The 22,585-nt window shown below is 39.8% G+C and overlaps 1 protein-coding gene across 3 annotated transcripts in view; it reads right to left on the bottom strand.

Moving 5' to 3' along the window:
• The window catches only part of TGFBR1 (transforming growth factor beta receptor 1), a 33,419-nt gene extending 11,415 nt beyond the window's left edge, over positions 1 to 22,004 (bottom strand). For 2 of the 3 annotated variants that reach the window (XR_003901901.1, XR_003901900.1), the window contains exons 1-7: positions 21,764 to 21,986; positions 18,036 to 18,278; positions 12,901 to 13,131; positions 8,117 to 8,284; positions 6,026 to 6,182; positions 3,645 to 3,769; positions 2,285 to 2,415 (exon numbers count right to left, since the gene is read on the bottom strand). Coding sequence is in view for 1 of the 3 variants with exons in the window: in XM_029920372.1 (XP_029776232.1) it covers positions 2,285 to 2,415; positions 3,645 to 3,769; positions 6,026 to 6,182; positions 8,117 to 8,284; positions 12,901 to 13,131; positions 18,036 to 18,266; positions 21,764 to 21,899 (1,179 nt within the window). In the remaining 2 variants the exon portion in view is untranslated. Of the gene's footprint in view, positions 1 to 2,284; positions 2,416 to 3,644; positions 3,770 to 6,025; positions 6,183 to 8,116; positions 8,285 to 12,900; positions 13,132 to 18,035; positions 18,279 to 21,763 lie in introns of all 3 variants that reach the window. The other variant, XM_029920372.1, reaches the window with a different exon arrangement.
• Positions 22,005 to 22,585: the final 581 nt, after the last annotated feature.

The following is a 22,585-nucleotide window of genomic DNA, read 5'->3' on the forward strand; positions in this document are numbered from 1 at the left end:
GGAATGAATACACAATCAGAAAAAGTCTCTTCAACGAATGATGTTTTGTTGTGAATGCTGGACAGCCACATGCAGAAGAATGAACCTGGACCGCTTTCTTTTACCATGCACAAAAATAAACTCAAAATAGATTAACCTAAATGTAAGACTTGAAACCATAAAAATCCTTGAAGAGAGCACAGGTGGTAATTATCTCTGATACTGGCTGTAGCAACATTTTTCTAGACACGTTTCCTGAAGTAAGGGAAATAAAAGCAAAAATAAACTACTAGGACTATATCAAAATAAAAACCTGCACAGCAAAGAAATAATCAACAAAACTAATGAGAGGATATTTTTAAATGACATGTCTGATAAAAAGTTAGTATCTAAAATATATAAAGAACTGATATAACTAAATACCCCCCAAAATAATCCAATTTAAAATGAATAGAGGAAATTAACAGACATTTCTCAACGAAGATATACAGATGACCACAGACACAAGATGCTCACAATCACTCATCATCAGGGAAATGCAAATCCACACTACAACACCTGTCAGAATGGCAAAAATCAAAAACCAGAAACAAGTGTTGGTGAGGATGTGGAGAAAAATGAACCCTCTTGTACTACCAGTGGGAATGCACATTGGTGCAGACATTTTAGAAAATAGGATGGAGGCTCCTCAAAAACTTAAAAAGTGAACTACCTTACGATCCAGGAATTGCACTGCTGGGGATTTACCTCAGAACTACAAACACATTAACTGAACGGGATACATGTACCCCTACGTTTATTGCACCATTATTTACAATAGCCAAATTATGGAAGCAACCCAAGTGTCCACCAATAGATGAATGGATAAATATTATTCAGTCACAAAAAAGAATGAAATCTTGCCATTTGTAACAACATGATGGATCCAGAGGATATAATGCTAAGTGAAATAAGTCAGTCAGAGAAAGACAAACACCATATGCTCTCACTTGTACGTAGGATTTAAGAAACAAAACAAACAAACAAAAAAAAAAGAGAGACAAACCAAGAAATAGACTCTTAACTACAGAGAACAAACGGATGGTTACCAGAGGGCCAGTGGGGGGGTATGCGTTAAATAGGTGATAGGGATTAAGGAATGTACTTATCAAAAAAAAAACAAAAAACAAAAAACAAAAAACAAAAAACAGAGAGAGAGAGATGGTAAACTTAAGCTCAAGCATACTGATAAGTGCATTAAATGTAAATGGATTAAACATTCCATTTTAAAAGATTAAAAGAGGGGTGCCTGGGTGGCTCAGTCGGTTAAGCATCCGACTTCAGCTCAGGTCATGATCTCACGGTTCATGGGTTCAAGCCCTGTGTCGGGCTCTGTGCTGACAGCTGAGCCTAGAGCCTGCTTTGAATTCTGTGTCTCCCTCTCTCTCTGCCCCTCCCCACTCATGTGCTCTCTCTGTCTCAAAATAAATAAATAAATAAATAAAACATTTTTTAAAAATTTTAAAAAAAGATTAAAAGATAGAAAATAGATAAAATAATGACCCAGCAATAGCACCACTGGGGATCTACCCAAGGGATACAGAAGTGCCGATGCATAGGGGCACATGCACCTCAATGTTCATAGCGGTACTTTCAACAATAGCCAAATCATGGAAAGAGCCTAAATGTCCATCACCTGATGAGTAGATCAAGATGATGTGGTTTATATATACAATGGAGGACTACATGGCAATGAGAAAGAATGAAATCTGGCCATTTGGACCAGAGGGACTCATGCTAAGTGAAGTAAGTCAGGAAGAGACATATGTTGTCACTCATAGGTAGAGCAGGAGAAACCGAACAAGAGAGAGAGTTGGGGAGAGAGAGTGAAGCAAATCATGAGAGACTTTTGAATCCTGAGAACAAACTGAGGGCTGAAGAGGGAGGGGGAAAGGGAGGGGGGTGACGGTCATGGAGGGGGGCGATGGTCATGGAGGGGGGCACTTGTGGGGAAGAGCACTGGGTGTTATATGGAAACCAACTTGGTAATAAACTATTAATAAAGAAAAAAAGAAAATAGATAAAATAAAAATGCAGATGCCTTGGTTCACTGGTAGATTTAAACACTATTCTGATACATTGACAGATGTACTTGAGATTGAACATGAAAACCATATTATTCTGGTTTTCATTCACTGGTTTAATTGCCATAAAAAAAAAAAAAAGAAAATTCTTGTGTCTATTTTCCTTAAAGAAAGAGGCAAATTTCCACTTAACAAGCAGAAACAGTTTAGAAAATTGTATAGTGTCCAAGAGAAACACTCACTTCACAACTCTGCCATCTGTTTGGAATATTTGGCCTTAACTTCTGTTCACAAACAACTTTTCTCATTTCTTCAACTGATGGATCAGAAGGTACAAGATCATAATAAGGCAGCTGGTAATCTTCATGAATTCCTATAATGGTTAAAAAAAAAAAACAATTTTGAAGAATTTATTCAGATAATGCCAGGCCATTCTCTGTCCAGACAGACAAGGAACACCTGAGAGTCCTACTTCCGGGCTACGTGGAACAGAGGCTAGAGCTTGCTCTGTCTCACCCACATCTGCATCAACAGCCCAGCTTTCTGAGTTGGCACGGGGCCCACAGCTCGAAACTAAATACCACCACGGGATCAGCAAAGGCTATTTTAATGGTGGTTAACCATGTTACCCATGAGCTCTGCTGACCAGATTGATAGTTTCCGGAAGAACCCTTGGCACAAAAAAAACGAGAGTTTTAATTTTGTGAGTGCTCACCTCTCACTTGGCATAGGGATCTACCCTCTACCACAGAGCTGTTAAATCCTACGAGCCAGTCGGAGGTGCAAGTCCTTTACCTCTACTCGGATCTCTCCTCTTCACTACAACACAGAGACATGCTCCCCCTCTTACTGTCACATAAACTTGAGACCTTAGTCTCAACCAAGCCTGGGCCCCCAAGCATAAGGAACTATTCCTCAAGTCAACATCAGAAGTTCTCAATCTAAAACTAAATGTAAGTCAAAACGTAGTTTAAAACATAGTGTAAGGGCGATGTAACTGGACTCTGTATTTGTAACTTCCAGGACTGGAGTGGGACAGACTACCCACAGGCTCAGGGGGAAAAGAGTTTGACCAGGTACATGCTAGAAACAGCTTCCTGGGTGGCCTCTCAAGTAGTCCTCTGCTCTCAATAACTATACGCTGCGATAACCAGGGCTTGGTTTCTGATGCTTCCCAGGATTTAAATGGAAAATAAAAAAAGAATACACTAGAATAAGGGTGTCATGTCATCTCCTCTCACTCAGGTTTTATCTCCTTTATTTTCTTTGGCACTCTCAGTGATCACTGCTGGTATGCATAATTACACTCAAAAAAAGGCTAGGGGCGCGAGGGTGGCTCAGTTGGTTAAGCTTCTGACTTTGGCTCAGGTCATGATCTCACGGTCGGTGAGTTGTTAAGCCCTGCGTTGGGCTCTGTGCTGACAGTCCAAAGCCTGGAGCCTGCTTCAGATTCTGTGTTTCCTTTTCTCTCTGCCCCTCCACCGCTCACACTCTGTCTCTCTCAGAAATAAATATTAAAGTTTTTTTTAATTAAAAAATAAAAGGCTTTCCTTGAACAGCTTCTGTTTATGACAAACTATTGGGGGAGGAGGAGAAATTTACCACCAATGGAACATCGTCGAGCTATTTCCCAGAATACTAAGCCCATTGCATAGATGTCAGCACGTTTGAAGGATTCAAAGTGTTTCATGTTTATGGAATCATCTAGAACTTCGGGGGCCATGTACCTAAAAAAGAAGTCAGCATTTCATTTTATGTAATGGTGGCCACAATACTTTTGAACTCTTTCATAGACTTTTTTTCTCTCCTGAGAATTAAAAAAATATATATCAGTATAAACTTTGAGATTTTTCTTCTCTCTTAGCATGGTTCTGCTAGTTTTTAAAATGATTCACACTTCTTATAGAAATTTTCCCCGAAGTTCATAAAATACAAAGTAAAAAAATCATTCCATTACTACCACCCAGTGTTAATACTTTGATCAACATCCTTGCAGGCATCTCTCTACATATACACACAAAAATTAACAACATTACATAACTAAGATCATATACACTCAAAAACATTAAATATCCACACTGATTTGAAAATTAATGATGTCAACTAAATCCCATGAAAAGCTGAAACAGCAATTTCATGCTATCTGCCTTACTGATTTGTTTCCAATGAAAGACACTCATATATTAATCATTATTATAAATCTCCTACTATACACCACCTACTTTGTCAAGTTCTATGCAAGGACCATATATTTTAATCTAGAAATCTTCTCACTAGAAGAGGAGGAAAGGAAGGAAAAGACATAATCCAGGGAACAAAATAATAGAAAAAAATGAACGCCAGTCCTATTTTTTAGAGAGCAAGTGGGGGAAGGGCAGAGAGAAAGGGAGACAGAACCCCAGCCAGGCTCCGCAATGTCAGTGCAGAGCCCGATGTGGGGCTTCAACTCATGAACTGAGCCGAAATGGAGAGTCGGACACTTAACCGACTGAGCCACTCAGGTGCACGCAGTCCTCCTATTGATGCCACACTGTAGGGTTCTCAAGTTTTAAAAAGCCTAGTAAAGTAGGGGTCAGGATCCACAAAGACCTGACCTGCAGCAACCACTGTCCTGGACCCGTACGTCAAGAGTTCTGAGAGTCCCTGTTGAATCCAGAAATCATAAATACAACTGAGACAGAATAAAGCTTGGCTCTATCCAAGGCCGAGGCAGTCGTGTGAAGATATGTTGCGGCAACATGCTGTGATACAGAGTGAGGCCTTTGGGTCAGAAAGGCCGAGGTTCAAATCTCGGCTAATTCAGGTTACCATCCATACGAGGCTGGCCCCATTACTTAACTTCCATGGGGCTGTTTCCTCATCAATGAAATGAGGACAAGGACACCTATCTAGTTACGTTCTTTTGAAAACTGATGGCTTTGACAAATGTCTACTGAAGACCTGCTCTGTATTCAGCACTGTAATGGATGCTGGGAGTCCAAGACTGCCCTCAGGCAGCTTGCCGTCCAATGGAATATACAGATGGGTAAGTGGGGAGTTACAACGTGCTATGTGCCTTAACAGTCCAGGTGCAGCCTGCTAGGGGGGCACTTGGTAAGGGCACTTCACTGTCTAGAAAGGGTGTCCTATAAAAAAGGAAGGGTGAGGACAAATCAGGGAAACAACACATGCAAAAATTCTGAGGAAGAAAGAAAGGTGTATTTTCAGGAACTAAAAATACAAAAATGCAGGCACCTGGGTGGCTCAGCTGGTTAAGTCTCCAACTCCTGATTTGGGCTCAGGTCATAATCTTGCAATCTGTGGGATTTGCCCTAACAGCATAGAGCCTGCTTGGGATTCCCTCTCTCCTTCTCTCTGCCCCTCCCCTGCTCTCTCTCCCTCTCAAAATAAATAGACATGTTTTCTAAATAATAAAATAAGATTGTTGGGCTAGCTATAGTACAGCATATGAGAAGAGCAGTACTGAGATAATACATATACAAGACCCATTAAAATGACTGGCACAGGGGCGCCTGGGTGGCTCAGCTGGTTGAGCAACCAGGTCATGATCTCGTGGTTCATGAGTTCGAGGCCCACGTCAGGCTCTGTACTGACAGCTCAGAGCCTGGAGCCTGCTTTGCATTCTGCGTCTCCCTCTTTCTGCCCTTCCCCTGCTAATACTCTGTCTCTCTCTCTCAAAAATAAACAAACATTAAAAGAAAAAAAGATTGGCACATACTGGGTAGCCTATTAACGTCAAATACTATTGTTATTATAATATAACTAAGGTAATATTTCTGGAAGGGCCACCTTTCATCAGCACGCATCTTTTAAAGTCAGGTAACCTTGGCTGCAGAGCAGGCAAGACCATGAGATCTTCTACCTGTGGGCAATCTAATAAAGTACAGGTTTGAGTTTCAGAAGATATATATATATATACAAATGAGAAGGAAATGAAAAAGAAGTTGATGTCAGAAGATATCAAACACTATTCACAAGTATACCTTTTTGTTCCCACTCTGTGGTTTGGAGCAATATCAATCGTATCTGTGGCTGAATCGTGTCTCACTGCCAGTCCTAAGTCTGCAATGCAGCAAGTGCCATTCTTCTTTACTAAGATATTCTTGGACTTCAAATCTCTATGAGCAATGGCTGGTTTCCCTAAAGAAACAAATCAGACGTGATTGTTTAAAAGGTGATACCAGTCACAAGTCTCCCCTTTAGGTTCCAAGCCTCTACTCCTGTCCCAGCGCAGTGTCACAGCATCTCAGCCCACATTGTCTGTGAAACCTGGACAATTACTGACAGGCCCAGGCAAGTCATTATACCAGAAGGTGCTGAAGTTACATTTCTTCAAAGAAAACAGAGAAAATAAGATTCTCTAAAAGATGGTCAAAAACTGTACTTCCAAAAACTCAAAGCCTAGGGGTTAAAGATGTTAGTTCATTGGCATCTCATGAATTATTTCTAGAATTCTAGTCACAGATTGATATTTCAGACCAAGAACCAAACATCTACATGACGTCATCTACCTCACAACTGTACTCAGTATTAAATTCACAACCTTTACATAAAAAAAAATAATAATTAAAAGGGTGCCTGGGTGGCTCAGTCAGTTAAGCACTGGCTTTGGCTCTGGTCGTGATCTCATGTTTCATGGGTTCAAGCCCCACGTCGGGATCTGTGCTGACAGGTAGCTCAGAGGCTGGAGTCTGCTTCAGATTCTGTGTCTTCCTCTCTCCCTGACCCTCCCCTATTCACACTGTCTCTCTTTGTCTCTCAAATAAAAGACATAAAAATAAATAAATAAATTCACAACCTTCAATACTAACCACTGGAAGACATGCTGTTAAAAATACTTATTACAGTGTGGTAACCCTAGAACGCTCCTCCGCTGCTGGCAGGAAGGTAAGATGGTACAGCCACTTTGGAAAAAACAGTCCCAGTCCGGGAGTGCCTCAAAACCATCAGTTACTGTATCATCCAGTAATTCCACTGTGCGAGAGAACTGAAAACGTATGCTCACACACACATGAAAAGTGTACACCTGTGTTCACAGGCAGCATTACTCACAATAGCCAAAAGTGGAAACAACCCAGCGTCCATCAGCTGATGGACAGATGTGGTACATCGAAACAATGGAGTATTATTTGGCCGTAAAAAGAAATGAAGCACTGATATGTGCTTCAACACAGATGAACCTTGAAAATATGCTAAGACAAAGAAGCCAGTCACAAAAGACCATGTATGATACAATCCCATTTATATGAAATGTTCAGAATAAGCAAATCTATAGAGGCAGAGAGGAGAGCAGTGGTTGCCCAGACTAAGGAGTTTGGGAGGAAGGGGAGTGACCGCTATGGGCACATCATTGCCTTCTGGAGTGATGGAAAATGTTCTAAAACTGACTGTGGTTGATTCACAACCCTGTGAATACACTAAAAACTGGAGCTACACACTTAAAGCAGGTGGACTGTATGATGTGTGAACTGTAACTCAATAGAGCTGCAACAGTCAGCAACAACAACAATTACAAAGATGAGGCGAGGATGGAAACAGCACGTGCAGAGTGACGGCAAGTGGAGAATCGCGACGGGAGAGAGAGATCAGCACCTGATGTCCTACACGGCATACAAATCATACCAGAAGGATTTCATAACTAAAACTTCTCGACTATAAAACTTTCTCGTGCAGTCTCCTCATCTCAGGGTCATATATAATTATTAGATGGCCAGATTATATTAGATAGCATGTTGGTTTTTAAAAAGCATTTTTCACATTACATTTGATACTACACATAAAAATACATTCTTTTAGACTTTAATTCTGAAATGAAGACCCTCAAAAATCACGAGACTAGATGCCACTTTTACAAACTCACAAACATGGCAGTGGTGCCACAAAGACTAGAGAATCTCTAAGGAAATTCCTACATTCCTAACTCCACCTGAGATTTTCAACCGAAAGAGGAAATAATTTCATTTAAAACCTCATTTTAAACATCTCCATTTAGGCTGACTTCTTACAAAAATTTTCTAACAGACATTAGGTTCAGGGGAAGGTAAAGCGTAAGTAACAGAACTACTCTGAGTTACCTTGGGTACCAACAATCTCCATGTGAAGATGGGCAAGTCCGCTCGCTGTGGACAAAGCGAGCTTTATCATTCCTTCCACGGTAACCGTGTATCTGTTCAAATAATCGAAAAGGGATCCATGTTCATGATAATCTGACACCAACCAGAGCTGAGTCCAGGTTCCGTTGTCTGTGGGGTAGAGTAACAATGTTTCAGACCGGCTACAGAACATGTAAGATCTGTCCGTTCAAAAGTTACCACTGTTTACTCCCAATCTTGACATCTGCAACTGTAGCACAGGATGACGGTGCCCTAAGTGTGCATATTACTCCAGCCGCATTTATACCTTTACACACACTTTTTAGATCCTCTCAGTAACTTCTTTGTCCCGAGATAGGCAAGGACAACTAATCCCATTGAAGAGACAAAAAATCATAGTTCCAAAATGGTGACCTTGAATCTACTCAGACAGTAACAGAGCGGGGACTCCTTAGTGGCTAGAAAAATGTCTGGTTCAGGTTAGTTGCTCGATGGTTGTTTCTGGAAGGAGGAGGGAAATGAGAGGGAGGAAGATGGGAAGTATCTGGAGCCTAGTGTTGCCACAGCAGGAATGGAATAGTACAGGACAAAACTGTGAGTTTAATGAAGAAATGCAAGCTTTAATCACAGACTGTGCCTACAGTTCACAAAGATACCAGATTCAAGGTTTCCAGCTTAGAGAAAAATGTAAAAATTGTGGTATCACTGGCACATGGGAAAGCTGAGACAGGAACTAAAATGTCTGGAGGAAAACAGCTGGGGCTGAACCCAGTTTTACATAAGGTGATTCTGAACATCAACAACTAGTAATATGTCTTCCAAGAGGTTGCTTGTAAGCTGATACACAGATTTGAAATGTGTTTTCCCATGGGAATCATGGTGAGGCTTCTGGCTAGGCTTCTAGGCTAGACTGGTCCACAAAAGCCTATTTAACCTAGAAATAGCAAGAAAACCACATACTTCAGGAAATCATGAATTATAACAATACTAGCATCCAGCACAATTCAGTATAAGATGCAGGCTTGGAGTCATTCTGACCTGGAGTGAAATCCAGACCTGGTTGTTATGGACTATGTAACCTCAGATAGGTTTCTTAAGCAATGAGCCTCTGTTTCTTCTCTTACACAGCAAGAATACCTTACTTTTGCAAAAGTGTTAAGAAGATTTAAAAACTAAGGTAATTGATTAAGCATTTAGTGCCACTAAGAACTTAAAATGTGCTGTTTCCTGAGGCACCTGGGTGGCTCAGTCAGTTGAGCATCCGACTCTTGATTTTGGCTCAGGTCATGATCCTAGGGTCATGAGATTGTACCCAGTGTCAGGCTCTGCACTGAGCATGGATACTAAAGATTCTCTGTCTCCCTCTGTCCCCCTCTCCCACACTTGTGCTTGCTCTCTCTCTCAAAAAAATAAAAAATTAAAAGAGTTTTTTAAATGTGCTGTTTCCTTCCCTATTGGTTGTTAAAGACACACACACACACACACACACACACACACACACACACACACACCCAAAAAACCCACCCAACTGACATGAAACAAAATCTGTATTTTGAAAGTTGTTACTTGAAGGAAAGCAACTCTGATTAAAAGAGAATAAGAAAGGTATTTTCAGAATATTCTAGAGAGGATTTCTGGGTATTTTCAAAAGAATTTAGATATTCATGACACCTGTTCTTTATAAACTTGTTCATCATAAACTAATTCCGTTCATTCTTTCCCTTGACAGAGATGCATCACTACCTTTATCTGCATGCTTACTAATCAAGACTGAATTCTGAAAGGCTGATATATAAATAGGAACACAAGCAGATGGAAGACAGGGACGTTTTCTGAGGTAATTAGCAAGAGAGGCAGAAGAGGAGAAGAGACTGTGCAATATACAGGGTTGTCTGAGGTGGAATTCACTAACTCAGGAGGATAAAGATAAAGAAGAGAATTGGGGTGGACGGACTAGGTTCTGGGCCAAGTCCATTAGCTCCTGACAAAGAAGAGAGGAGAGGGTAGGGAAGATGTGACAGGGGCAGCCAGTTCCCATGGTGACCACCAGAGGACAGCACCAGCTTGGCTGCGGCCTGAGCAAACGGGAAGAGAGAGTCCGGGGCACGGAGCAAGGGGATTTTGTGCCAGTGTGTTTGCAACTTGAAATATGCCTAAAACAGGTTGGGTCTGGGTGTGGTTAGAAGCCCAAAATACAGATTTGAAAGCAACCATCACAGCCAAGTTTGAAAGTACACATGTGGATAAGTTCTTCAAAGGAGCAATTACTGTTTGTAGATAGGGCTTTCATATCAGTCAGTAAGAAGAGTTTTGGAAAACAAAGACAACTACTAAGAAATAATAAATGAAGACAGAAAATTGAGAGTCATGGAACATTGTTTTTAAGATTGTTTTAAGGGTTGAAGAGTAAGCTAAATGACGGTAAAGGCAGAAGAAAATGAAAATGAAGGACTTGGTCAAACTATGATCACTGCTTTTGCTTATTTGTTTTGTTTTTAAATTAAGAAATATCAGATTGGTAGTAATCACTGACAAATCACTGCCTATATATATGGCACCCATCACTACACCCAAGTCACAAAAAGGAGATGGATAAGCAAATATTACATGCCTCCTGATATGAGACATGAGAAGGATGCAATATGTAGGAAGGTACACAATATTACCAAGAAACCATTAAAATGTAATCAGATTCAGTCTCTAATTCTAACTACCAGGTTTTAAAAAAAAGGAGCAAGTTCTGAGATACTATGGAAACTCAATCAACAGAGTCCAGAATGTGATGAGCCCAACAGGACAAACAGTCCAGTTTCTTCAACAAATAAACTGCAAGAAGAAAAAAAAAAAGAGATGAAGAGGGAACATAGCAATTTTAAGGGATCTAAGATAATTATCAACCAAATGCAATGTGTGGACTAAAGTGACACATGCAATGTGTGGACTAAAGCTGTTCCTAAAGTGAATGACCAATTAGACCAATTATTTAATAAAAAAAGACAGACAACTGCAGAAATTTTAAAGTGACTAAATACATGATGACATTTTAAAAAGTGACAATGGTCATGTGGTCATATTTCATTAAAAAGATTCCTTAATCTAAAGATGAAAATCAAAAATGTTTATAGAGAAAAGATATATCATGTCTTTGGCTTCAAATAATTTAGATGGAGGCAGAAGGTAGAATCAGAGATCAAATGTGATCGGGAATGAGCAAGCAATCACTGGTGAAGCTGGATGACATGCATGCATTACACTCGACTCGCTCCACTTTCCCGTATGCTGGAAATGTTCTCTAACTAAAAACTAAAAACAACCCAAGCAATAAATGCTTACTGCAAATAAGTTTGAAAATACAGAGGAGCAAAAGGAAAAATCATCAAACACTTAATATTCTAAAGAAAGAAATACTGAAGAAAACGGGAAGGGAGACGAGGAAAAGGAGGACTCTGGTTTTGGTCTATCTAAAAGAGAAAATGGTAGCATTTTTTAAAAATAGGAAAGCTGAGGGGCGCCCAGGTGGCTCGGTCAGTTAAACCTCCAACTTTGGCTCGGGTCAGATCTCACATTCGTGGATTCGAGCCCCTCATCGGGCTCTGTGCTGACAGCTAGCTCAGAGCCTGGAGCCTGCTTCTGGTTCTGTCTCCTTCTCCCTCTGCCCCTCCCCCTCTCATGCTCTGTCTCTCTCGGTATCAAAAAAAAAAAATAAAACATAAAAAAAATTTATAAAAAAAAATAGGAAAGCTGAGAAATACATCTGATTCCAGGTGGGGATGATAAAGCTGCCGAGCAGGGGCTGCGGGCGCGACAGTAATAACTGAGGCCAAGACGGCAGGCGAAGGACAGTCTGAAGCCACTGCTTGCAGTCACCACTCAGTCTGACGCTCCACTGACACGGCTTCTTTGCTTCCTGCGGCTTCAGATCTGTGCTACAGGCAAGGAAGCCTCCAAATGGTCACCAATGGGCAAGGTAATCCTGGAGAAACTATTTCTCTAACTGAGTTTATTTAAAAGTTTATTTTATTGGGGTGCCTGGGTGGCTCAGCTGGTTGGGTGTCTGACTTCAGCTCAGGTCATGATCTCACAGTACAGGAGTTCAAGCCCCACATCGGGCTCTGCACTGACAGCTCAGAGCCTGGAGCCTGCTTCCGATTCTGTCTCCCTCTCTGTCCCTCCGCTGCTTGCATTCTGTCTCTCTCTCTCTCTCTCTCTCTCTCTCTCTCTCAAAAATAAAATAAAAATATAAAAAAAAATTTTTAAATATTTTATTTATTTAAAAGACTACTTAGCTCCTGGCAACTTAAAACACAAAATACACTGAGCAGTTATTTTTACTCTTCCTATAAATAAAGTCAGTAGTATATATTAGACTGCCCTAATAGTCATGAAGAAACTTAAAGGAAACAGATCTCGGGGCTCTATCCTATCTCAAAATTTTGAGCAACCAGAGTTTATAAAATGCTTTGTGTTATGACTATACTCAATAACTAACTGCCTAAAAAAAAAGAACATCACTTTTAAAAAATATATATAGCTCTTTAGATTTTTAAAAACAACTAGAGATTTAGAAACATGCAGTCAAGAGTCAAGAAAATCTTTAAGAAGTTCCAGTTTCTAAAGGCTTCTAATATATTCTATTTGACTTAATGTGTCTAATCTGTATGGCAAACATTGATTTCTTACCAAATCTGACACGGTTTAGCAGCCATATTTGTGGAAAGGCTCAAGTAGATTTCATTCTACTCAAAGGAGAAGGAAATGTTACTGACCTTTATTGTCTGCTGCAATAAATCCCAAGATGTTTTCATGGCGTAACATTACAGTCTGATAAATCTCAGCCTCACGGAACCATGAGCGTTCTTCGCGAGAGGAGAATATTTTAACAGCAACTTCTTCTCCTCTCCATTTTCCCCGCCAAACTTCTCCAAATCGACCTTTACCAATACTTTCTTGTAACACAATAGTTCTTGCGATTGTTCTCTGAACAAGCAATGGTAAACCTAAAGGTAATAAGCATGGGCATTAAGGGGTGACCCAGGAACAGAGTAACTGTTACAGCTCTATCTTTAAGAGGCTTACAATCTCACTGGGGAGACACAGACTTTATTGACAAAAACAGTAATTCGTAATAAAATGAAAATAATAAATACAATAAAAGAATCCAGAAACTCCGGCCTAGAGGGTCCAGGAAGACTTTGTAAAGTAAGCTGAATTCTGACTGTCCTTTACAGAAGGGATAGGACCAAAGGAGAAGAGGAGCTAAGGTGTTTAGGTAGGAGGAATATTCCAGGAAAGGTAAGAGGAAATGAATGGATGTTTACAGAACCAGCTTGGATAACAGAAGGGGAGGATGTGGTAAAGTAAGGGAAGAGAAGGGAAGCTGTCCACAGAGCATGAAGAGTACTGAAGGCCGAGCTCACGATGACCGATGAGAGCTGTGGACAAAACAGGAACTACTAAAATTTCTGAAAAGGGCCCATGAATGAGGAGAAGTAATTTAAAGATCTTATCTTAGAAGAATGAATCTGGTAATGGTTTTATTGATGGAAGGAGAAAAGTATGTGAACACAAGAAACATAAAATCAGTATGTACAATCCATACTGATTTTAATAAATCAGGAAAAATTATCACAGGAACCATTTCAAGACAAGCAACTTACTTGCTGGGAACTGGCTGCCTAGGCAACATTAGTATCTTAAAGAATGATGCCAAGTAACTTATAACTTGGTGATGGGACATTGGCATTATCTCACCATCTGAACATGCCCTGCTCTAAAATGTGTAGTTTTAAAATATTGCCACACTTACTCACTTACAGAAAAGGAGTTACCACTACCTGTAACGTTTAAGTAATGCTATAGTTGGAACACTTCCAGTTCACTGAATATCATATCCCTTTACAGACTAAGGAACTGTCATCTTAAACCATACTGACCCTGACAATAAAAGTACCAGTATAAACTATGTCCTACACTTGTATTTTATTTATATGACTTACACATGTAAATTTGCATAATTTATAATCTATATTCAGAGTTGCTTGCCGAACCAAATTAACCCAATGATAGTAAATGAAAATATGTGCTTTCTTAGTTTCCTGATGTGAAATGCTTATAAATCTGAATGTTCAGTTTTTACTTTAAAGAGATCAGAAAGTTTTCCCTCTTTTCATCTATAAGTGTCTCAGATGGGTCCTTTTCTCTCCTTGTTCTTTACCCTCTCCACCTATTGCAAAGTAGTTAGCAGTCTAATTATAAACAATTGTTTTTAAGGAGGTTGCTAGTGAAAAATAGATTGTGAAAAATTCTTATTGAAATCAAGGAGCTCCTTAATATTGTGAATAATCAATTCTTAATTATGTTATTTCATAGATACTAATTTACAAGATTTTCTTAAAGCCTTTGAACAGGGTCACACTATATATACTTACAGATATAAAGTATACTTATGGAGGTGACTTTGGAAGTTAGAAAGGCAAGGAGAGGCGCCTGGGTGGCTCAGCTGGTTAAGAGGTAGGCTCTTGATTTCAGCTCAGGTCATGATCTCACAATTGTGGGATTGAGTCCCACATCAGGCTTTGCACTGAGCATGAAACCTGCTTGCGATTCTCTTTCCCTCTCTCTCTGCCCCTCACCTACTCTCTCTCTCTCTCTCCCTCAACATAAACTTAAAAAGAAAAAAAAAAGAAGGCAAAGGAGTACAAGAGAAAGGGGAACTGCAAATGGGAAGTCTGAAAATGTCCAACACATTCTGGCCTCATGTAAATGATCCGGTCAAGAAAGGCTACGAGAACAAGGAAAGTTTCTGTCTCCCCATTATCACTGGATTCTAGATCCCAAACTAAAATTCAAAACCAAATCTAGATCCATCATGTTATCTATACTTAGTTACCATAACCCATATGAGTATGTGAACATTTTTAAGAAGTAATGATTTTCTTCTAAAGAGAAAAATAAACAGGTCTAATTCAAATCTGTCTTATCTGCTTTCCTCCTCTGTATCCTTAGAAATGCTTGAGAGAAAGCATTTCTGCATCAATATGCAGACAGGGCCTGAGCAGCTTCCTTCACATGCAGTGAGCGAGAGACACAACCACCAGAACAGCCAGGGAGCCACATACACTGTAAGAGACCGTAGGCATGAACAAGACATAATGAACGTGACCTAAGAGACTCACTCTCTTCAAAAACTGGCATACATGCACATGCTCACATACTGTCTAATGACAGCTTAAATAAGGGCACACATACAACCTGTGATTCAAACGGATGCAACAGGGATTAGGTTAGCTTCAGGGTAGAGCTGCCCACAGTTTCCAAGTTAAAAACACAGTCTTTGAGAAACAGAGAGCAGGCCTTTCCTCCATTATGGTTATGGTACTGAATCATGAACACAGAAATTCATAACATGAAATGATTAGTTTTATCTTTTCTCAGTGATTGAAAGAACTAAAAAGCATATTATGTGAAGACATTTTGCTCACAGTCACAAGTCCCATGCATGAGACAATATGAAGGCTTTATAATGAATAGCAGGGAAACGAGTGGCATTTTCTGCTACCATTTACATAAGACAGCTTCTGTCTCAATAACTTTGGAGGCTATTCAGCACATAATGAACTATGACAGGGGAAGGAGGCCTTCAACTAAGTTTTTTTGTAATGCAGCAAATTAACACTACCTGTCAGACTCTTCTTCCAAATATCTTTGAGTAACACCTGTCATCTGGACCTAACTATAATTTATCAGAACATCTGGTCTCATTTGAACCTCACAACAATCCAATGACATGCACAGGGCAGGGTTCATTACTTTAATTTTAAAGATAAAATAACTTGGGCATGAGACATCAGCTAACTGCCCGAAGCCACAGGGCTAACAGTGTAGACAGTTTTTTCAGAATAAAGCATAAAAGGAGAGAAAGTAAGTTTCAGAGAACAGAGTTGTGGTTCCTGATTATCTAGAAAGACAGATAAAATGGAAAAAAGAATTCCAATCTTTACTTCATGTCTGTATCTTAAAAGGTAAATAAATGTATTCTTATTCAGAAATCAGCTGCCATCCAGAAAGCAACTTCATCTAATGCTGTAGGTGGGCTTTCGCCCCTTGAGGCCTGATACACTACTACCGTGCCACCAGTGCGGCAACAGGGGATTAATCCCACTCTGATTTTCTGTGACTCTGGTCTTTGCTTATCATAGGTTTTGGTCGAAGGTGACTTCTAGAATGAGCCAGATCTTTTTTGGGAACCCTCTAGACTAACTCAGAATCTATGGAAAATCCCAGGGAGCCTTAAAACAAGCTCTCTCTAGTCCTCTTATCACTCTGGCCCAAAGACTATCACACTTCAGTACCAAGACGGCTCTATCTCAGTGCAACCCCTTGCTGCCTCCCTGCTCCCACAGTCTCAGGGGCCGCTTAGGCCGCCTGAGAGCCCTGGGCTCTGGCACAAGCCAGCATGAGTACTGGTGCCATGGACACAAGTCACTTACGGAAGACTTCGGTCAAGAAGTCGGTATCCTCGTGCTTAAATGAACAAACGGATATGCATATAAATCTATATTCATTTCCTTAAAATACTCAGACATTTGTCACAGTGTGAAATTTCTGTCATATCAGATGTGATTTCATGCTTCAGTCCTATTCCTACTCCAGTTACAACTTCTACTTTAATGTTCCTTTAGTCACTAGATTATAAAATTAGTGGAATTTTCATCATATATATTCAGGCTTTATTTTAAATCGATTTATACATTTTTTAATGTTTTATTTATTTTTGATACAAAGAGAGACAGAGCATGAGAGGGGGAGGGGCAGAGAGAGAAGGAGACACAGAACTGGAAGCAGGCTCCAGGCTCTGAACTGTCAGCACAGAGCCTGACGCGGGGCTCGAACCCACAAACCATGAGATCATGACCTGAACTGAAGCTGGATGCTTAACCAACTGAGCCACCCAGGCGCCCCTGATTTATACTTTTCAAAAGACACTATATATCAGTATCTGCTCCATATTTGTGATGAGGAAACAGAAGCCCAACAGAAGAAATGCGATTTAACCTCGGTCAGAGAGCTAACAAATGAATGACAAGACTTGCACTGGAATCTAGATCTCTTGATTCCTAGCCCAGTGTCAAATTACACTCTAATAGAGGACAGGGTTCTTCCACTCTTACTGTCTTTTCAAGCTCCTGCAACTGAAAAACTAAATCCCTTTCAGTTTAAACATGAAAGACTGCTATACCAGAATCCACTTCAAGGGAGGATTCTGGCAATTAGCCAGACTATTTCTGAAACCACAAGAATCAGCAAACAGAACTGAGAAAAAGCAAACATCACAGAGGTCATGGATCCATAAAACTATATTAAATAACAAGGTGGTTATTTAGGACATTTTTCTAAAGTGAGAAAACCATTAGTTTAATAAAAAAAAAAAAAAACTAGGTCTGAACTAAAGACAGCAATTTCGTATGTTAAAAAAGCAAATAACCTCCAAAATTCCAAATACATTTTCTATTATGATTGCTTTCAAACATCAAAATAAAGCCTCTGAACAATCCTGGATAGAGGACATAGTTGCAGATCACTGGACCACCTATGAACTTCAGCCTCACTCATAAGAAAATAATTGTCCTTATTCTATCTCATGGGAATCACAAGAAGGTGAGAAAGCTTTGAAATTTAAACAAACATGAAGCTGACTTACAGACTTACTTCAACATTAAAAGTACATCCCAATTTGTCTATGCTAAACTAGCCACAGTCAGACCATTAGTGGGCTTAAAGCTGGAATTGGTATTTACGCTATCTTAAGTTTTAAACACACTAAGTCAATTGGCTTAGCCAACTTATAAATAACATAGTTAATCTTTAAAAGATTTCTTAGGAAAAAAAAAAGTTACATTACCTGATCCAGAACCCGAGGTTGTCATATCATAAATTAAGTCTTTCAGTGTAGTGCCCTCTGATATAAAAGGACGATCTAAGGAAGGATCCTCTTCATTTGGCACTCGATGGTGAATGACAGTACGATTATGGCAGATATAAACCATTAACATGAGTGAGATGCAGACAAAGCAGACTGGTCCAGCAATGACAGCCGCCAGTTCAACGGGACCAAGGCCAGATGACGGCTTTCCTGAAAAAGGGCCTCAAATGAAATAAATATCAACAATAGCAAAAACACTGAAGGTGGCATCCACAATTTCCTAACCCTCCCCATTTCCTGCACTTGACCACTATTCTCATTAGTCAGAGAGCCTCATTCCAGCGGCTCATAGGGCTCAAACCCAGAACCAGTAAATCACTTCTCCCACTGGTCCCCCTTTCATGATCACCAGATCAGTCAACATCCACTTACTCTTCCTCTGCTCTTCAGCCTTCATCTAAATAAAGCCAGTGACCACCAACAATCTAGGGCCTCCACACTATCACTCTCAGGCCACTAATAAAAGAACCAATGATCTGGGACGCCTGGGTGGCTCAGTCGGTTAAGAGGCTGACTCTTGATTTTGGCTCAGGTCACGATCTCATAGTTCGTGGGACTGAGCCCCACACTGGGCTCTGTGCTGACAGTCTGCTTGGGTTTTCTTTCTCCCTTTCTCTCTGCCCCTCCTCCTCCTCTCTCTCTCAAAAAGTAGTAAATAAACAATTAAAAAAAACCCACCAATAATGTGGAAAAACTCCCATCAATGCCTTAAAAGTCCTTTTTTATCAGGTTTTTAAATTTTTAATTCCAGTATAGTTAACATACAGTGTTGTATTGGTTTCAGGTGAACAGTACAGTGACTCAACAATTTTATACATTATTCGTGCTCAACATGATGTGTTCTTAAATTTTTTTTTTTTTAAAGTTTGGCTTATCTTCGTACTCCAAGGCCAATATATATACTAATAGCAGGCCAAAAAAAAAAGTAGAAATATAGATGAGCAAAAGTAGAAAGAAAATAAAAATTTGCTTTAGCTTTATTAGTGCCAGAAAATTCACATTTTAGTATATGTCTGTGTACATATATCTATCTCCACCCATTTTTTAAAGTTTTAATTTAAGTAATCTCTATACCCAACGTGGGGCTGAAACTCAGGATCCTGAGACCAAGAGTCACAAATTCTTCCAACTGAGCCAGCCAGACACCTTTCCATCCATTTTTTTAAATGTAAAAATATATCCTTTATTTTGTTAATAGAGATTGCATGTATATACTTCCTAGTCTATATTAACCACATGGACTTTTTTATTTTTATTTTTTAAAGTTTGAGTGTATGCATGCTCTAGGTAGGGGAGGGGCAGACAGAGAGCGAGAGCGAGAGCGAGAGAGAGAGAGAGAATCCCAAGCAGGCTCTGCACTGTCTGCTCAGACCCCAACATGGGTCTTGATCTCACTAACCAAGAGATCATGACTTGAGCCAAAAATCAAGAGTCAGACACTTACCACTTGGACTTTTAATTCAAGATCATTTTTTTTCTTATGATCTCTTCTTAATACCTAACATTTTACATTATTTCAGAAACACATTAATTGCATTGACATTCATCCTGAGCCTTGCTGGTTCACTGCTCAGAGCCACTTTTTCATACCACAACTTTCCCATTCTTGAGATCTTTATTTGGATTGATTTCTTATGATAGAATCCTAATTCTTGTCATTTCTTTTAAGAAAGAGTACATGGGTCCTTAAACACTGAATACTTATTATCTAAAGATGGTTGTTGCTTTTATATATAGAAAATCTTGGCAGATCTAAGGACTGTGGTAACAATATATGATGTTCCACTAACTTCTGATATTTAAAAAAGCAGAAAATCTGACCTTTTCTTAGTGTTCACTTGTGCCAAATGCATAAGCATTTTTTCTTTATTCTTGAAATTGACATTGTTTATTATATGTATTTCATCAAGTATTTTTTCATTAATTTTGCATAACATTCTTCTCTTCTGCCTGCTCATTTGTCATTTTCTGGAATTCTTGTAGTAAGCATATTGGATCACCTAGATTTATCCTCTATAGCTCTTAATTTGCTCACTGTCTTTTCTCCCTGAACTGTAACACAAATTTCTCAAGCTTATGTTGCCTTAAGCTTGTCTCACACTTGACTATAAAATATTAGTATCCAGTCTGCTTATCACTCTCAAAACTGCATTTTTAAAAATAATTCATCAATTGAGCTTTTCATCTAAAAGTGATCTTTAACTGACGATGGGCTTTGGACTGTCTGAGAGTTCCTCCCTATCATGAGGTAAGTCTTTTTCAAAGGATTTATTCATCAGGTTCGGTTCACTTCTTCTGAACCACTGAATCTTTTCATTTGGTAATTTTTTTTGCTGCTTGATTATCAGAGACCTGGAATGCAGGACTTATTTATGTTGGGCATTAGAAATGAAGTGAGTTTTCTGCAAGGCTTTATGAGTCTTCCTTTAGATATTTCAAGCCAAATGGAAATGGGAAATTATAGAATTATAATTTTTCTTTGTCATTTTAGAATTGCAGGTGCCCAAACAGACGTCAGAAAAATCAGTCTGATGGAAACGTGCCGTGGAAAGCTTCCCCACCAGGCTGGAAGACCTGCTTTGACTGTGCCGTGATCACTTGCTGAAGGGGAGGATGGCCTCCGTCTGCACCCTGTAGGACCGACCCTTTCCCCTGGGCCACAGCAGCGTTTCCTGCTTTTATCAGCACGATGCCTAGACCAGCTCTGAGTGGAGAGCGAGCACTGGGGTCGCCTCCCCGAGGGATGAAAGCAGGGATGTCCCAAAGGAGAATGGAGCGCTTTCTCCTGTAACCTCCTCACCCCAAGTGCCTCAGTTTACGGTTCGGTGGGAATCTCTAAGAGGTACTTTCACTTACTTCTTTTTCATCTGGGTAGTCAAGTTTTCTCTAGTCTGATGCTACCTGCACTATAAATTATAAAAGTTTCTCACAAGTATAGGCATGAGGGTGGTATTCTTCCATTAACTCTGCTAGCATGAATATAGGTTTCCTCCATTTTTATGTACTATATTCTATATTGCCACTGCAGAAATTCGAGATTTGGAGAAAGGGAAGGAGTTAAATACATGTGCTCAGACTAATATCTTAAACCAGAACATGAACATTAATCTAATTCTAAAAATTTATGAAGCTTTCAAATTGTTAAATGTAAACCATGGTGAAGGACCAAAAACCTTGAAATCATATGTAGTGATTTATGTATAAAGACCATAAAGCAAGGTTAAATTACAAAACGAAGGCATGTGGACTGTTTAGTGCTGTGCTCAATTCCTGCCCATTCCCGATGGCTGTAAAAGGCCCGGGCATCACACAAGGAAGAGAAGTCCACTCCGAGGACAAAGCCGGGGCACTCTGCGGGCGTACTACTACAGCAGCCTTGTCAGAACCTGCCTTGAGGTGGCTGGCCTGTTAGGCATAAGAGACCCCAGAGACAGTCTATTATTGGAACCATGTTCTCCAACAACACACACCCAGCAGGCAGGATCTTGGCTACTCCTACAACTCTACAACTATGGACAAGTTCGTTCTTGCCTCTGCACAGAGCAAGCAGGGGTAGACGATTTCTAAGATCCCTTCTAGTTCTAAAACCATAGTCAGAATCAGCTTTTCCTGTGGTATTAGGGAAAAAGTCTTACACAACCACTTACCAATAGTCGGGAGTTCTATTTTATTGCAGTGGTCCTGATTGCAGCAATACGTTGTAGTAACAGACCCAGTTTTCGAAGACGGGGCACATACAAACGGTCTGTCTCGAGGAATTAGGTCAATTTCAGCTATACACATGCTATTGTGTATAACTTTGTCTGTAGTCTCTGTGACAGAGACAAAGCAGAGCCCATCGGTCACACAAGTAAAATTGTCTTTTGTACAAAGGTGGCAGAAACACTGTAATGCTGGGAAGAGAGAACAAGATTCTATTAGAAAATTTCTCAGGGTTAACAATTTGAAGTGATCTCATATTCGCTAAAATAATACATTCCTGATCCTATTATAATCATATAATTTCTTTGCACCGTTCAAAAAATAAAATGCTTATTTCTCTCATAAGTTCCAAATTCTGTTGAGAAGCACACATACACAGGAGTCAAATATGATAAAATCTGGATCCAATTTTTTTCTAAAACTTTTTTGTTTACAAGTACAGAAAAATTCTTACAAGTAATTTCATCAAGTTAAAGTAAGCATTTGCCCTCCCGTTTGAAACAGAGTACATGTAAATTTTTAATGGTTATTCTTATTAGCCCAAAGCTACATATTCACATACTCCCCTACCTGGAAGAAATATGTGAAAATACCACTACCTACTTCACTGGAGGTTGGCAATGTCATTTGGGTGGATTCACGGTAATGGAATAATGGAAATAGATTTGCATTTCTCTCGCCTCTTGTGCAAACCGCGAGAAAACACGTATCTTCTAGCTAGCGTTAGGGTGCTTGCTCAGTAAGCTATGGAGACTGCACCAGGAAGG

This window comes from Suricata suricatta, chromosome 13 (genome assembly GCF_006229205.1).
Source record: "Suricata suricatta isolate VVHF042 chromosome 13, meerkat_22Aug2017_6uvM2_HiC, whole genome shotgun sequence".
In the NCBI taxonomy this organism is placed as follows: Eukaryota; Metazoa; Chordata; class Mammalia; order Carnivora; family Herpestidae; genus Suricata; species Suricata suricatta.